The sequence below is a fragment of the Eptatretus burgeri genome, chromosome 12 (assembly GCF_056783735.1).
Source record: "Eptatretus burgeri isolate ZD-2024b chromosome 12, Ebu_testis_v1, whole genome shotgun sequence".
NCBI lineage: Eukaryota > Metazoa > Chordata > Myxini > Myxiniformes > Myxinidae > Eptatretus > Eptatretus burgeri.
The window spans coordinates 91,722,660-91,740,159 of record NC_140972.1 but is presented as its reverse complement, the minus strand read 5'-3'; the positions used below and the strand labels follow the sequence as shown (position 1 = coordinate 91,740,159).

The 17,500-nt window shown below is 44.3% G+C and overlaps 1 protein-coding gene across 4 annotated transcripts in view; it reads left to right on the top strand.

Moving 5' to 3' along the window:
- The window catches only part of LOC147016127 (VPS10 domain-containing receptor SorCS3-like), a 999,683-nt gene that overhangs the window by 476,451 nt on the left and 505,732 nt on the right, over positions 1–17,500 (top strand). For all 4 annotated transcript variants that reach the window (XR_015050022.1, XM_085848866.1, XM_085848865.1 and 1 more), the window contains exon 7: positions 17,429–17,500. This exon is cut by the window's right edge and continues 47 nt beyond it. Coding sequence is in view for 3 of the 4 variants with exons in the window: in XM_085848866.1 (XP_085704992.1) it covers positions 17,429–17,500 (72 nt within the window). In the remaining variant the exon portion in view is untranslated. The remainder of the gene's footprint in view (positions 1–17,428) is intronic.

Here is a 17,500-nt window from a genome sequence, read left to right as displayed (position 1 = left end):
CACAACAATATATATATATATATATATATATATATATATATATATATATATATATATATATATATATATATATATATCTATATACATATATATATATATATATATATACATATACATATATACATACATATATATATATATATATATATATATATATATATATATATATATATATATATATGAAGACCACAAGGGGAAAACCGGTGATGTCACTTTTTATAAATATCAGGGTTATTGCACCTGCTAATAGTTGGCAACATAAGGTTTCCTCTCACAATATTACTTTAACAAATAACCAGGGGTGTCACATAATTTATATGGTATAAAGTTTAGCCGTGCAATGAAAAAACAAGTGTTGTCAAAGCTGAACAAGTAGAAACCCAGAGTTGTCAGTACTTTACTCCTGGTTATCTCCCTTTCATTCATGTTAACTGTTCCATCATAATTTTCAGAGTTGAGAAACTAAGTTATAAAATGTTGTAAAACTATCACAGCATAAACTCTGAGCACTACAATAGCCTATTTGGTTATATCACGGGCTCCGTAGTTGGTGCATATCGTGGTTCAAGCCTGGTCAAACCTTTATTGTGACTTTTATGGGACCCATGTCGTGGCTTAATGGTTAGCGCGTCTGAGTACCCATCCTCATTCGATGTACCCACCGCCCAATCAACCTGCTAAGGTATATGAGGGAGTCACATGAGGTGACTTCGGCTCTCGCGGGGGTGGTTTATCCTTGGTTTCCTCACGGTTTTCCATCATATTAAGTAGTACGGAGTAAGAAATGGAGAATCCGTCGTCATATAAGCGAAATACCCTTGAGTATGGCGTTGAACACCAATCAAACAAAAAAAACAATGACCGTTTTATGTTGAAAAAAATAATCTGTGATCACCAAAGTCATGTCATGTATGCACACATATATATATATATATATATATATATATATATATATATATATATATATATATATATATATATATATATATATACATACATACAGATAGTCATGCGCCGCATAACGATGTTTCGGGCAACGACGGATCGCATATACGACGGTGGTCCCTTAATCGCATTTACCTTTACGATGTGTGGATCGTTTCTACGACGGATCTGCCAGCTCGATTATAATGGAAATCGGATTTCAAACTGAAGCAATGTTTCCACGTTTACCTTCTAGCAAGTAAATTATCTTTGAATTGAAGAATTCCGCGAATAAATCCTTGTTACAGTCGAAATTAAAACAAAAATTTATTTTTGGTGAAGCTTTTCATGTTGTTAAAACAATCGCACCGTTCCGAAAATATATATCACAATTGACAGGAGCTCGTTTCTTCATTTGTAAATTATAACATTGATGCAATGATTATGTATTTATAAAATCCAAACGCTAATTATTCACCTTTCTATAATCGATGCGAGAGGAGATTGTAAGCTGCTGCTCACAACACCGATGGCCGTCATGATCAGCACAAAGGTAAAACTAACGTGTCTTCCGTCTCTCTTGGATGTGTGTTACAATTGCCAACAGTATTCAGTACAGTAACATGCTGTACAGGTTTGTATCCGAGGAACAATGGGCTACACTATATAGCCTCGATGTCTAGGTTTGTGTAGGTACGATGTTCGAAAACGAAAACGAAAACGAAAAAAAAAATATGATGTTCGCACAACGACGACGTTGGTTAATGACGCAATTCTCAGAACGTAACCCATCGTTAAGTGGTGCATGACTGTACATATATTGTTACGGTTGTGGAAATTCACAGATCACCATTCAGGTTCCCCGGAGATCAGTTATGTCGGTAAGTGTGTGTTCCAGGTTAGATTTCCCCACCGATGTATAACGGGATTATTCGTGTGCCGGGCTGTGAACCTTTGAGGTCGTGTTATTCTTTTCTGTCTTTTGTTTTAAACAATCATCTCCTCACCACCTTCTTCACAACCGCCTTCATCTCCTCACCACCTTCTCCACAACCGCCTTCATCCCCTCACCACCTTCTCCACAACCGCCAACATCTCCTCAACACCAATCTCCACAAACAAACGAACTTCTCCTCACCAGCATCTCCACAACACCGCCATCTTTTCACCAACAACAACATCCCAACAAACAACATCTCCACAAACAAACACGATGGCATCCTCGACAGCGGCAAAGTGATCTCAAACAGGGCGCGTTTGACGGTGAGATCGGATCAGAACGGCGAAAGGGGCGGAGCCAGCCTGGGGTGAAAGTTCAAAGGTGAAAAGGGGGAGGGCGCTGATTTGGGCCGATGAAGCCCAGAGCGACCCCTCCCCTCCGGGCTATGAAAAGGCGCGTTTCAACGCCGAGAGCATTGTTGGTCGGTGGAGGCAGTCGAGTGGAGTTGAGAGAAGAGTTGGGCTGGGCCGTTGGAGTTAGCAGCGGAGTCGGGAGACGGGAGAAGCTGGCAGTTGAGTTGGAGTCGCCAGCCAGAGAGAAGTCCCCAGCAAGCTACGTAACGGTCCGAGCGATCGGGCTCCGAGTCGGTCGAGCGACGCCGAGGAGTGAGCGGGCTCTTAAAGAGCATCAACTCTCGAAGAGCAAGGCCCGTTCGCTCCTCTGAAGCATCGTCGGCCAGGCCCGATCGACCAGGCTGCGGGGAAGGCCAAGCGACCGAGGAGGGCCGCCCGCCAAGCTGCTTGAGCCGCTTAAGCGACTGATGCGTTTGGTGACACCCCCTGGTGAAAAGAGACATACCGAGCCCTCCCACCCACCCCCCCCCCCACGAACAAAAGACCCATCGAGTCGCCTCAAGGGCGACAAAGTAACCTGCCCGGCCTCGCAGAGCTCCTTCGGTCATCCCAGCTCCGAGGAACATTAAAGGCTTACGAACCCGGTTCTTTCTTTCTTGGGGTTTGCATGAAAGTCTATCATGCCTTGTCTACCAAGTCGAACTGATTAAGGGCATGTACATAATAAATAGATATTGACTGTAGGTTTTTACTCGTGTCTTGTCCCCTATCCTCATTCATTGCATTGCTTACATGTGCAAATATATGTTCCCCATTTTTGAATGTCATCTGCTCGTTGCGTCCCTTCCTCCATTGACTGCCATAATTGCGTTTGGAATAATTAGCTGGCTGATTATAAGCTGATAAAACGTACATCTGGTCTGACGGGGCTTGGTGATTTAAAACCGCTCGGCAATCACAAACGGAACGAGCTGCTTAAAGCGGCTCGTTTTCGTGCAGGCTCCGTTGAGGTGTAAACTCCCTGCATTTCTGTCTGCGCGAATAATTAGGTACATCGACAATTTGGCGATCGACCCTGTAGCGTGTGGACAGAAGAGTTGGCTGGTTTATGGTGTGGTTAACAACACCCGTAGCTGGGTTTCGGCGTTGATCCGAAAGCTCCGACTAGATTGCACGTTCGGTGGGCACTCGCGGCCGCAATTGAGCTAAAGGCGTTCGCCCGCACGCCGGACGTGCGGAAATCCACAACAATATATCTTATATATTATTTCCGAGTTTGTGGTTTCGTGTTGCGCTATCTTCGACTTTGTTCTGCGCTCGAGTAACGTGATATTCGGCTTACATTATCTCAAAGACCATATGAGGTGCATGGTACAAAAAAAGTAAATAAAATGGTTCTGAAACAGTGAAATCGTATTCCACTTACTGCATTAAAGTAAAATTACTACTGATACTCTGCATCAGTTCCTTTCTCAAACACACCCACCCCAACATGTCGTGCAGAGCGCGGGTTATGCTTGTGTCGATATATATTGCACATACACACTCCTCCAAGACCCTCAAATCACTGTAAAAACTAGAACAGTACTCGCTGAAGCGCATACCTCCACCACGTTGAACTGTTTACGTTTTGTATCCCACTGATAGGTCGGATCTCGATCCTCACCTGAACCAAAATCTAATTGGCTTGGTCTTGTCATCTTTCTATCCAACTCATTCACCAAGGTTTCTCATAATCCATCCACAACTTTTTGAAATATAGTGCTATCACATCGTTTTTGTTCCCATCTCTCAATGTTGTAGAATTATTGAAGAAATTCAAAAATTCTAATGTCCGGATCTGGATTTGGATCTTCACAAAAATATAGTCATTTCATCTTCACAAATCATTTAGTCTTTGTCACACACCCAACCTGTTGACCAAATTTCGTCTGAATCTGTCCCCAACTTTTTGAGATATCCTGCTCACAGACAGACAGACAAACAGACAGACAGAGACAGGGGTGAAAACACAACCTCTGTCCACCTTCAGTGGCAGAAGTAATAACGACATAAATGTAACAATTTGTGTTTTGCAGAAACTAGTTCAGGCCAATGGAGTTGCTTTGTTGCATGTGATTACCGAGTGGTGATGTGGCAGAGTATACACAATCAGCAAAATGTTTCCTTGTGAAATACCAATTGCTTTCATTATCGGAACAAATTTGTGTGATTGTATGCTTATTAAGGGATATTTTGTGGCAAAACCTTTCAAGCACAAGAGAATTGATTTTTATGTGATGTTTGGACCTTCATTTCCTGTGAGGGTTTTCAGCTTCACTTAGCTTTTCACAGTTTCTGATTGGTTCACAAAGCATTAAATATGCACATGTGGCTTTGGATAAAGCAATTTGCTGGTGTTGAGATTTTTTCCTCCGTCATTGCTTTCACACATCCATGACACCCATGGCTGACGTGAAAATCATCTCCCTTACCTGCAATTTTGTTTTCATTGTTGTACCATTGGCTATTGACTCATGTATGAATCCTTGTCGGTGTTGTTTTTAAGGTTGATATTTGTGGTTGCTGCATCACATTGTTGCACATTTAGTCTTCACCAAGAGTGCTAAATATGACTCTGCCCCATTTTGATCACGTTTCTGCCAAAATGCTAAACTATCAATACCGGGTTGAATTGAGCAGAACTCTTTGTTAAACAAACAACATTTTTAATTTTGGCTCAAAACAATGAAATTGCCAAAAGCTGTACACAGGAGGAGGCCATTTGGGTCATCACGTCTTTGCTCGATCAATACTGAACATTATCATTGACTGCACGTTACGCTACATACCCAGCTTTTCTTCTTTTTTTGTACACACAATCTATGCTCATGTGAAAGTGAGGTGAGAGAGGGTAAAAAGCAATATACTTCCAATGTGGCAATGGTGAAGCAGTTGGACTTGATAAGAACTTTCATGAATGAACAGCAAAAGAGGTGAGAGAGGAGGAGAGGAAACAAAATTGCCTGCTAATAGGAGAGTTGAGTTATCCTTGCTGAACGCAGTAGCTAACTCCAAGAATGGAATTTGTCTCAAAAACGATCACACAATGGCCAACACTTTTTGAAAGATGCAGTCCATTCTTGAAATTTTACATTTGAAATGCATATGATGCAGCCCCCTTTCAAAAGATGGCATGCCTCGAAATGCAGTATCCTCTGCTAGCCCTTCACCAGAACGGCAGTTTTTGCCATTAGGCGATCGAACACAAACGAAGCAGCTCAATTTCAAACACGTGTATGATGAAAAAAGCTATCCTACGAATCCTCCCACTCTAAAGAGGAAACCACATGACTTAATTTATTTGACAACATCGAAAAAAGCCAATATGGTAGCTTGCTTGCTCGTCTGCCCACTACAAGGCCATGCTTCTACATCCATGCCAGTCTCAGAGCCCAGGTGACCTTTGAAGTAGTTACCGACTCAGTAGGCCATGATCATTACTGTGCTAAAGATCCAAAGAGAAACCTTGAATGACTTGGTGAGCCCAAACAATTCCAAGCTGCAATGCCTGCAACACATCATAGGAATACTTTCATTGCTTGGCTTACATTGTCAATTTAATTTAGAATACTATATTCATTGCAAGTCGGGTCGTACAATGATGCCTTTTTCACAGTGACAGTCAAGTTTGTGGATATGTGAAGGAATAGTTCTCGCTCTTCCTGATTATGTTGCTGTAAGCATACTTTCATTGTATGATTTGTCGACATAGAAACACAACATAAAATTCAGGTTCAAACATTGATGAGGTTATATTTGGGTACAATTTATATTTTGTTACTTTTGCCAACCGAAGGTGAAGGAGGTTATGTTTTCACCCCTTTCTGTCTGTTTGTCTGTTTGTCTGTTTGTCTGTTTATGTGCACGATATCTCAAAAAGTAGTGGATGGATTCGGATGAAACTTTGTAGACAGATTGGGTGTGTGACCACGACAAATTGATTCGATGTTGGTGAAGATCCGAATCCAGATCTGGATTGGAGAATCGTTTAATCTTATAGTGATTCTTCACCATTGAGAGATCGGGCCAAAAACGATATGTAGCATGATATCTCAAAAATTTATTGGGCCCGATATTGTTGCGGTTTTGGGAACCGCATCCCTCCAAAGCAATAGCAACCATCATGCAGCGGTCCCTCGACAGTTATCCCATTAATATATGTTCAGACAGACCCTTCCCTTTTGTCTAGCGGCACAACGGGACAATGTGTTGTGTAAACTTCGTAGCTAGGTCTGATTAAATCTCTGCACTCCTTTCTATTCTTTTTTTTCTACTCATTCCTGAGGTAAATCCCAGCCACATGCGTCCGTCGCTATGAGATGGGTCCCCAGCAAAGGCCAAGGCAGGCATTACGCCGGACACCCCTCTGCAGAAATCTCAGCCTGCCAAACGCACGTGCAGCGGTAATTTCCACCCACCAGACAGAAAGCGCCCCCAACACGACGCCCAGGCTGCACAGAACACGTACCAAGGAGATGGAAGAAACAGCACCCTAAATGCTGGAAACTTAAAAAGCGCACGTGACCGTGCCCTTTCCAACCCATTTCCAAATCTCCATCTCAAATTATATCCAATCCTTTCCCTCAATTCCCTGACACAGATCAGAGCTGGCACCGTGCATCCCACTGCCTCTGATAACTGCGAACACCATGTTCGATGGCGGGCGGACCCGTGCGCTGACCACGTGTGCAATGGCGAACCCGCGCACACTGTACGGGGCATGCTTGATGGCGGGCAGACCCACGCGCTGACCATGTGTACAATGGCGGAGACGCGCGCAGCCCGTGATACTTTATCATACAGAACGGGGCACGAATAACACATCTTTGGTCGCGTCTGTGCATGGGGTTACAATAACATCTTACCGTCGGTCTTCGCTCGCTACGGCGGCCACAAATGTCTCCCGTAGACGGCACACATTCTCCTGCACCTCCGCCTCAATGCAGCTGCTACCACGCAGAGGCATGCTGTGCGGCCGGATCGCTCGGGTCGCACGGCGCACCACGGAGCAGGCACATTGACCAGCGCCAACCGCGGGTCACCGGGGCACGGCACGGGGTTCGGTGCAAGGCGATTCATATCACCGGGGTTCAGTGCAAGGTGATTCATGTCATGGTGCTCGGAGCGTGACGATTGCGCAGCTTGGAACCATCTGGCCGGAAGTGAAGTGGAGCCACTTCTGGTCATGGCGGCCGGCCCGTGTGCTAGCCCAATCAGAGTGCCCGATTCGGGTGACGACCCATCATTTTGGGTCGTCGCCCTCGCCCCGCTCCACTGGATCTATAAAAGGACGGGTCGTGGGGTGGTGGGGGAGTCATCGTCGTTCCAGAGTCGTCGTCGTTCCTGAGTCCCGTCTTTCCTGAGTCATTCAAGTGTCGGTCGTGTGTCGTCTTTCCTGCTCATCGCTCCTGTCTGCTAGTTCCTGAGTGTCGTTCCTGCGCACCGTTCCTGCTCACTCAATCCTGTCGATTCGTCCTGGCCTGGAATTCATCTTCAACCATTGGCTTGCTGACTCGGCCTTTCTGCACCAACTCGTTGCTGACTCCGCCTTCTTCACCACTGCTCTGCCCTTCTTTACCAATTCACCACCCTTCTCCACCCACTAGCTTCAGACTCCGCCTCTCTCCACCCATTGGCTTCTGGCTCCACCCAAGTCCCCCCCCCCTTCACGCCCGACGGTCGCATCGCATTCTCTTGACCGTTGCAAGCTGCACGAAGTGCCACAAAGCAAGATACGTTGCGCCAGCTGTCAGGGAGGTATCGCCCAGTGGAGCATCCTCCCAAAACGTATTTGTGGCACGGTCGGCCAATCGTGCAAGTTATTGAGAGACTGTTAGCCTCATCTCCTCTGCTTTTTCTCTTCATTAACTCCTCTTCCTCGGGTTGTGTGCGTGCGTGCGTGCGTGCGTGCGTGCGTGCGTGCGTGCGTGCGTGCGTGCGTGCGCGCGCGTATCCTGGCACCTGCCCTCGTTTAAGTAAAGAGTACAAAAATTATATCGGGATAACTCAGCTCTGTGTCTGCTTTTGTAAGTTGCTTGTATATCGCCGCACCTTTCACTTTTCTTGCTATCCCTGCCACAGACAACAATAAACAACATTCAATGTGCCACATACCTTTCCTCGCCTGTCTGAAAATAAATCATTTGAAGAAATATTCCCAGCTCGTTTTTTCCTGTTGTTTCATTGATCCAGCATGGTCCGTATCCTAACTTAGCCAGGACTTTATTCTCAAAAATCCGTTCCTTTTAGCCGGTACGTCCTTGGCAGTGTCGCTCGGCTGCATCTGATCCGTTTCGGACAAGGTGAACCGAGGGCGTGTCCCCCGGTAATTAGATCACTTCGTTATTTTTAGGTAACCAGATTAACCAAATGGAGGACCCCAAGTAACGTGGTTGAGTTATTGGCATTCACGGTCGGTTAGGCCTAGGTCACATTTGCCACGGCGGCCATGGGGTCTCCAAAATCTACGGCCACTAGCAATTATACGGCGGCCGCAGTATTTCCACGGTCACACAATATAGCAGTCACATATGTTTTTATTTTTTGGGGAGCCGCACGGCGTATTTATAAATTGTGGAGACCGAAAACGTGGGGTTGCTGTACGTCTTTGATTTGATGTTGCACGGTGACCTTAGGGCGTTCCTGCGGCGGCCATAGAATTTTCAAGGTAGACGCAAGCTGCCCTCAAGGCGACCACAGGGGGACCACAGGGGGGCCCTAAGGCGAACGTGTGGCCAGACGGACGGTAACGAATGGGTTAATTTATTATTTTTTTACCAGTGTTTTTTTCCGGCTTGTCGAATTGCTACGGCGAACGTAGAAATGAAAAAAAGTTATAACTCCACGTTATAATTCCACGGCGACCTTACGGCCTGTAAAATATAGCCATACGGCATAGGGCCACCCTGAGGCCACCTCAGAAACTCTGTGGCCGCCGCACATTTCTGTCAATTCAGAGGGCGTACGGCCGCCGTATCCTCGCCGTAGAGCAAATGTGACTTAGGCCTAGGTCTTAGAAATTGTGGAGACCGAAAACGTGGGGTTGCCGTACGGTCTTTGATTTGATGACGCACGGTGACCTTAAGGGGGCCCTGCGGCAGCCATAGAATTTTCAAGGCAGATGCAAGGTAGCCTCAAGGTGCCTGCAAGGCAACCGCAAGGGACCCTAAGGTGAACGTGCAGCCAGACGGACGGTAACGAATGGGTTAATTTTTATTTTTATTTTTACCAGTTTTTTTTTTCGGCTTGTCGAATTGCTACGGCGAACATAGAAATGAAAAAAGTTATAACTCCGCGTTATAATTCCACGGCGACCTTACGACCTGTTAAATATAGCCAAATGGCATAGGGCCACCTGAGGCCACCGGAGAAACTCTGCGGCCGCCACACGTTTCTGTCAATTCAGAGGGCGTACGGTCGCCGTATCCTTGCCGTAGAGCAAATGTGACTTAGGCCTTAGTGACCCGCCGCGTCACGGAATTATCCGTGTGCGATGGCCTGCAAATCTGTGGAGTCTGGTGGGATCCCGAGATAGCTTTCACCCCCCTGGTGGTCTTCTCACCCAACCCCCGGCCCGCAATAATATGTTCTCTTGGATCAGGTATTACATGGTGGAGGTATGCGCTCTACCGAGTGCCCTTCTAATTCTTGATGATATTACTTATTTAAACAAACTGTCTTTCAAAGAGACGTTGAACACTGGCTACCTTTTTGAATGTCCTGGCTTGTGGAGGTGAATTTTCCTCGGGGTTCATTTGAGGAACCTGTAGATGTTGCTGTCATTTCAATAATGGGTCAAATACTGGATTGATCACCAAGATGTTGTTCTGCAACTGCCACAAACCATAAGACTGCTGGCACCTTAAGAACTCGGAAATTAAATGAAGATGAATAAATCGTTGATTTAATTTTTGATCTCAAAGAGAGAAATGAATTTGTTTTGGAGAATATATTCGAGAGACTTTTGAACCTTACCTCTGAAACTGTGCACAGTTTTGTGAAGAGTTGAACATTGACATTGTATCTTTACAATGGGTATTTCATAATGACTGAGACATTCTCCTCTGGTAGTTTGAGATCGCGATTGCAAAACCTAGGCCAACCCATTTTTCCCGAGATGAATCAGTTTGACGGTGTTGTCATAGAAAATTGGTTGGTGTGCACGGATGACTGGTCATGTAAAATTGCAATGCATTGCACCGTGTTGCTTCGGGGCCCCGTCGAATCAATTTAACATGTTCAATCTTGGTTGGTCATAGTTGGTGCTTGTCAGTTAGTTAGGATGCCCTCACGATGCCACTGGACGTATGTGCTCCCACTGAGCCAATCAGAGAGCAGCACTGCCGACCGTTTTCTTCCCAAACTAAATGACGACCTTCTGGACTGAAGAACTTGAGAGTGAGCTGATTCAGCGATGCATTTAAAAACCTACTTTGTATGACATGATATCCAAAGCTTAAACCATATTTGTAAAACGAAGGCCTTCGTGCTGCAGAAACCACTGCTGGATGTTCTCATTATTCTGCTGGATGTTCTACCACTTCTCATTATTACTCCAACATTGTCGGTTCCTCCTGACGAGCAAAACCTCCAAAATTGCAAGACACTTCTTCCAGTGAGAATTTGTCCATGCCATTTCATTCTTCTCCTGTTACAGCGCTTTCAAACACATGCTACTGTACTTTATAGAGGCCCCAGAAGGATATCATATTCATTTCTCACCTTGATTATCACGGTGGAACTAATGACGTCCCATCCTTTGGTATTGTAGCTGCCCATCCTGCAGCTGCAACTTTCCTATGATTATCCTAGGACCGTCAAGTTGCTTCACGTTGGAAGAATTTGGTTATTGTGGCCTCGGGTTTAAGAAGATTTCCATGAAATGCATACCTCAAAATCCAATCCTTAATTGGTACTTTAAATCGAGATGTCAAGATGTTGAGTTTTCAACACACCTGGTGAAGAAGATGGAATTGCAATCATCACAAGGATTACACAAAAAACTAGAACGGGCACTCGGTAGAGCGCATACCTTCGCCGCCGCAACTTTTTTCCGGGCACATTTGAAAACGTCATTTTAATACGTCCATGACGTCACAACCGTCAGTCCGGTTGACGTCAAATTTGGTGTGTAACCTCCTTGAAGGCAGTCCAACAAAATGGAATGATAAACACTGAAAAATTAAAAAGTTGAAAAATGACGTCATCTTCTGACGTCATTTTGACACACTTCCGGGGACGTCACGTCCAATCGGGGACTACCATTCTGAAAGCTCGTAGTTCACTAAACGTTTTAACATTGGTTTCATGTCAATAGCTCTATTAGATCTGAAGCTATGCCTACAAGTGTATTTTGACCTTGAGTGTGACCTTGAATTTGACTACAAAGTGAATTGGCAAAACCTGTACATCAATAAACAGATATTTTGGTACTGATCCTAATGCCTGGATTTGGGAGACTTTGCTTTATAAATTATATAGATATTTGAATGTAAAATATCAGGACATTTTAGCCACAATTGAAAAACGTCATGTTCAAACGTCAATGACGTCATAACGGTCAGTCCGATCGAAGTCAAATTTGGTGTGTGACATCCTTAAGGTAAGTCCTACAAAACGGTACGATCAAAACTGATGAGATCGAAAATTGAAAATTTACGTCATCTTGTGACGTCATTTAGGCGCACTTCCGATCATGTTACGTCAAATCCGAGACTACATATCCGAAAGGTATCTCGTCATGGAACAACATGGCGGTGGTTGCATGTCGATAGTTGTATTATGAAGGAAGTTATGCTCAAAAGAGTGTTTTTGACCTTTTCATGACCTTGACCTTTGACCGATCGCTCCCAAAATCTAATCAAATCGTCCTTGGCTACTCACGAATCATCCCAACAAATTTCATGCAATTCGGTTTAATACTTTCTGAGTTATGCAAATAACAAACAAACACACATATTCACAAATAAATAAATACACAGCGACCAAAACATAACCTTTCGCAGAATGCAAAGGTAACAAATGAGCGTTTGTCTCAATGCTGAAATATCACGTGAAGCATGAATGTACCACCAGACAACAACACTTGTCCCTTTATCCATACTGGACTTTAATTTAAATAACACGTCCAGCACCAAGATTGTATTATCTACTATTATGGGTACCCACCATTGCCTGGTGCTGTTCTAATCCTGTCGACATTTTGAAGAAATCAATTTTTTTCTTCTATTTTTTGTGGGGTGGGGGGGGGGCGAAATCACTTCCCTACATTCACTGAGGTATGCTGTATGGGTCAAGGATCATTCACTATTACCTTTCACATAGCACCAAAGGCTTCGGATACGACAGGGTGATTAAACAGACCCAAACAATTACTATCCAAAGTAGCTCGGATTAATTGATTCGGTGAGAGCTAATTGGTTATTCCCTCCATTCACAGGTGAGAGATGAGTGTTTTTTTGTATACCTTGTCGAGGCTCGTACATGAGAGCTAACACACAATGCACATCAAGGGGGGGGGGCATGAGACAAGAGGGGTGGGAGTGGGAAGGACAAAACAGTGGGGAACAGAGACAATGGATATATGGAAGAGAGAGGATGGGGTGGGGAACATAGGGAACAAGATGGACATTACAGGGACTTTCAGGAAAGAAAGCAGGGAATTTGAAGGTGGGTTTGGAGTGGATTAACGGGGGTAGAAAAGATTGAGGATTTGGATGGGGGATGATAAGAGGTGGTGGGGAACAGTCGGTTTGAAGCCCTGGAAAGAAGAATGGGATTGAATAGAGTGAGGGAGATTATTCCAAAGGCAGGAAAAAAAAGGAATGAAAGAGTGAAGGTGAGCAGTGATTTGTGATTTTGGTAGTTTTACCACAAGTGGGTTGTTGGCGGACCTTGAGCGCCCTGTGGAAATATGGTGGGGAGAAATCGCAGTCAGAGCAAGGGGGGACTGGATTGGAGATGGTATGAGACAGAAAGACCACCGACCTGCCTGCGGTGAGAGAGGGAGATGCCCAAAGACTCAGCCTCATCGCAGGAGATACCAATGATCCGAAATGCCTTGGATTCCACAGCATGAAGCCAAGAATGGTGAGAGGTGGGAGCACCAGCACAGAGGGGAGAGCAGTACTCCATCAGGCTGTGGACGAAAGCTTTGTATATGGTCAGGAGCTCAGGTGGGCTGAGAAATGACTTTGCACGATGCAGGATTCCCAGTTGGCGACTGGCTTTGGAGGCGAGGTTTGAAATGTGGCTTACCCAGGAAATATCATGGCAGATAATGAGACCCAGAAGCTTGAAAGAAAGGATTTCTTCCAGAGGATTGTTGAGAAAGTGGATAGGGAGGGGGGTTTCCAAATGGTCTTTTCGGAGAGACATGGTGAGAGAGTGTGACATTTGTCCGGATTGAAAGACATGTTCTACGTGTTGGACCAGTTTGTGATTTTTACCCAGATCTGCAGAGAGCGAAGAAGCTGCTGCTTGCTGGTCTGAGGGATGACAGATGGTTCGGCAGAGGGTGGAGTCATCAGCAAAGAGATAAAGAGGATTTTCCAGAGAGTTGGAGAGATCATTGATGAAAACCAGAAAAAGAACAGGGCCCAGAACGCTACTTTGAGGAACTCCAGCCTGGACAGGAAGAGGGGATGAAAGAACTCCATCTAGGGCCACACGTTGACCGACAGGAGAGGAAGTCTGCGAGCCTTGAGTGGAGATGGCCTTGGATACCAGAGGGAGAGAGTGTGATGAGCAGGGCAGTGTGCCAGACCATGTCAAAAGCATACAATATGTCTCGGGATATGGCTCTGATTTCATGTCCGGCATTGAGGACCTCATCCATTGTTGGGAGAGCAGAAGCAGAATATCCAGGGTAGAGTGAACTGGTCTGAAACCAAATTAATGATTGGAAATCAAGCCATTGGAGAAGAGGAAGGATTTAATGTCTGAAGCGATGATTGATTCCATAACCTTGCTGATGATTGGGAGAAGGCTGATTGGCCTGCAGTTGCAGGGATCTGTTTTAACACCCTTTTTTATGCAGGGCAGTAATGTTAGTTGCTTTCCAAGTCGATGGCAGGTGTCCTTGAGCAAATGAGAGGGTGAATAGAACAGAGAGCAGTAAGCAAGAGCAGAGGAGCAGGTTTTTAGGACACGTGGGCTGATGCCGTCTGGACCGGTTGCAGAATCAGAGTTGAGGTTTGACAGCAAGCTCTCCACTTTGTCAGAGGAAAAGGACACAGAGTCCAGGGACAGTTGGGTGCGACTGGGTAAGGTGGATACAGAAAGCGATGGGTTACGGATGCAAGATTTTGATGCAAATGCCGAGTTTAGGCATTCAGCCTTTTCACATGCGGTATCAGTAGTGTGGCCATTTGAGGTAAGGGAGGGGATGGAGGTGGAACATACGCCAGGAACAGATTTGATTCGATGCCACCAGGGTTTGGAGGAGGTAGAGAGGTTTGAGAGTTCAGATTTGAGCTCAGAAATATGTTGCTCTCTGGTTCTCCTGAGGGTAGATACACACTTGTTCCGAGCTTTATGGAAGGAACTGAGATTACCCTCAGTTGGGTTTGCTTTCCATGAGGCAAAGGCACGTTGTTTCAGGACAACTGCCTCGCCACAAGCTTCAGTGGACCAAGGGCGGGAGGAAGGGTCGGACAACTGAAGACGAGAGGGGATAAATCTGTGCATGAGGGAGAGCAAGTTTCTTTGAAAGAATTCCCAGGATGAGTTGATGTTGGAGAAAGTAGCGATGGGAGACCAGTGTCGAAGATGGCTTACTGGAGACCCCGCCAGTCAGTTTGAGTGAAATGCCAGACTCGACGGCGCTGAGGGGTTCTCTGATAACAGCCAGGAAAGTCGTTTAGTAACATCCTTCAATCATGGTAAATTGTCTTTGTCAAAACAATAAAGCGTTCTTGGTGACTTGAGAGTTGGTTTTAAGTTACTCCAGTATTAAAAGTTACAATACTATGATCTGTGATTCCAGAACACAACGCAACATTGCTGATAAGACTCACTTCTCTTTTTTTTGATGCATGGTCTGGGCTCATGGAAGTGTGTGTATGACATCCAATAACTTGTTAGCTACTGCTCTTGGAATCTGTCCTTAACAAGTTGTACCAGTGAGTTTTCAAGTACCAAGTGAAGAAACTTTTGGTGGTTGTTTACACTGGTTAAATTTGCTGCAGTGGAGGAGGAATCTCAGTCTACATTCAGAGTTAAAATCACCGGCAAGGATGAAGTTAGGGCGATTTTGACGATGCTTCCTTAAGAGCTTAGAAAGGGATTGTGAAAGCTCATCAAGACTTTTTCCGCTTGGTGTTTGATGGGTTGTAATAACTTGCAATAGTGAGAGGCTTGACATTGGTAAACTGGAAGGTACATGTTTGACAAAAACTCACAATTGCAGTTGCACTCTGGACAATCTGCAACAATGAGAATGTCACCAATTTCTATGAACATCCATCCACCATGGGCAATGCAGTCTTTGCGGTCAATATTGAAGTTACTTAGGAAAACAGTGTATGAATAGATGCTATGATCAAGCTTAGATACACAGCGAAGAATGACCTCTGGCTGGTGTTGTACCATCGATGCTTGAAAGGCCATGCTGTTTTCCCAAACTCCCTTTCAGACCATTGCAATTGATGACCATAGCATCAATTATCCACTTTATATTTACGGTTGCGGTTGAGAGCCGAGAACCTCGTGCTTCGGTGATGGTCGGTATAGAAGGTGTAGATGGCGAGGTTGTGGTCTGTACCAAGCTGAAGACTTTTGGTGATGGAGCATTCTTCAATTGTGCTTCGAGACGATAAACCACTCTGCCTTTCAAAATTTGCATTGCCTCATCAGTCAGTTTTTTTAATCTCTTTATCTAAAATATTATCTTCTTAAATCAAGTTTCATTTTTCCAGTTGCTTTTTATTGATGTCAACCCTTGTTAGTGTCATTTTTAATTATTTACTCATTATCTTTTTTTTTCTTTTCTTCTCTAATGCATTTCACGATTTTATTAATCCTGAAAATTACGATATAAGAAACAAGCTTATTGATTGATAGACTGAATGTGTATGTAGAACAATGTTAATGATGAAAATCCTGAATATCCAGCCATTTGAGTAAATTAAAACTTTCAAAATAAAAGGAATAACAGAAGCCCCGTTGCTCATGGAAGATGTACTTTTTAGATTCAAGACAGTGTGAACTTCCTCATCTGTAGTTTATCGATTTGACAGCTGACAAAATGATCAAACTTTGTTTGGAATCTGCAGTTAAATCTCTTTCGGCAGAAACAGAATACCTATTCTTAGAAAGACAAAAATAACCAGGGATGATTACTGTTGCAAGAAAGAAATAATGATGTTGAGTTCTCTTACTTCTCATATAATGAGTTTTCAAATCACGAATACTAAAATGGGAGTGGGAGGGTGATTGGGAGTGAAGGGGTGAGAGAGTAGGGGAGGGGGGGGGGGTGGAGTGGATGGAGTAAAAGTCAAATGCTGCTGTCTGTGGCAATGCTATGGGGGCTGCCAACATGTTTAGTGCAAATTGAAACCTATGTCTGCCAGGTTTACAGAAGCTATAAAGAACAGCCTGTTTTTGTGAGAGTCCTGGTATCATGCCATGGCTCCAGTTTTCTGTGTAGCCCACCTTATATTATGCTCTTCCCTTAACCAACTGGTTCGTTGTAAGTTTTCAAGAACAGCATCCATTCCTATTGTCCAATAACATCCGAACCTGCAACGTTTTGTTTCCACGTTGATTTAAATTAAAGTGCCCTTATGCTAAAAATAAGAAAAAGAAAAAAAGTCACATCTTGACAATTATAAAAAAAACATTAAAATCGAGTTCACAGTTTAATTGCAGTTTGTGTGAATTTTATGATGTATATGGTTAACCAGTTGATTGATATTGTTTTTCAGTATTTTTGGGATTACCCTTATTTGTGAAGGTATTTTGCCTAGGGGAATACAAAAACGTATGACTTCCCTTCGGCAAGTTTGAGAACAGTTGTGTTGGACAACATTCCCATTTCCAATGACTGAGTTTTCATGTATTTCATGTTGTGAGTAAACCTTTTACATAATCCATTGTCGAAATTGCCACCTTGTGCCTCAGGCCAACTGACACAATTCTAAGCCTCTTCCTGTCCCTTTGACCTCCCCAGGCTTTCGCTATGTGACATGTTTGATCTCAAACTGCTCGGAAGGCTTTGTCTCCTATCCGTTTCCATCACCCA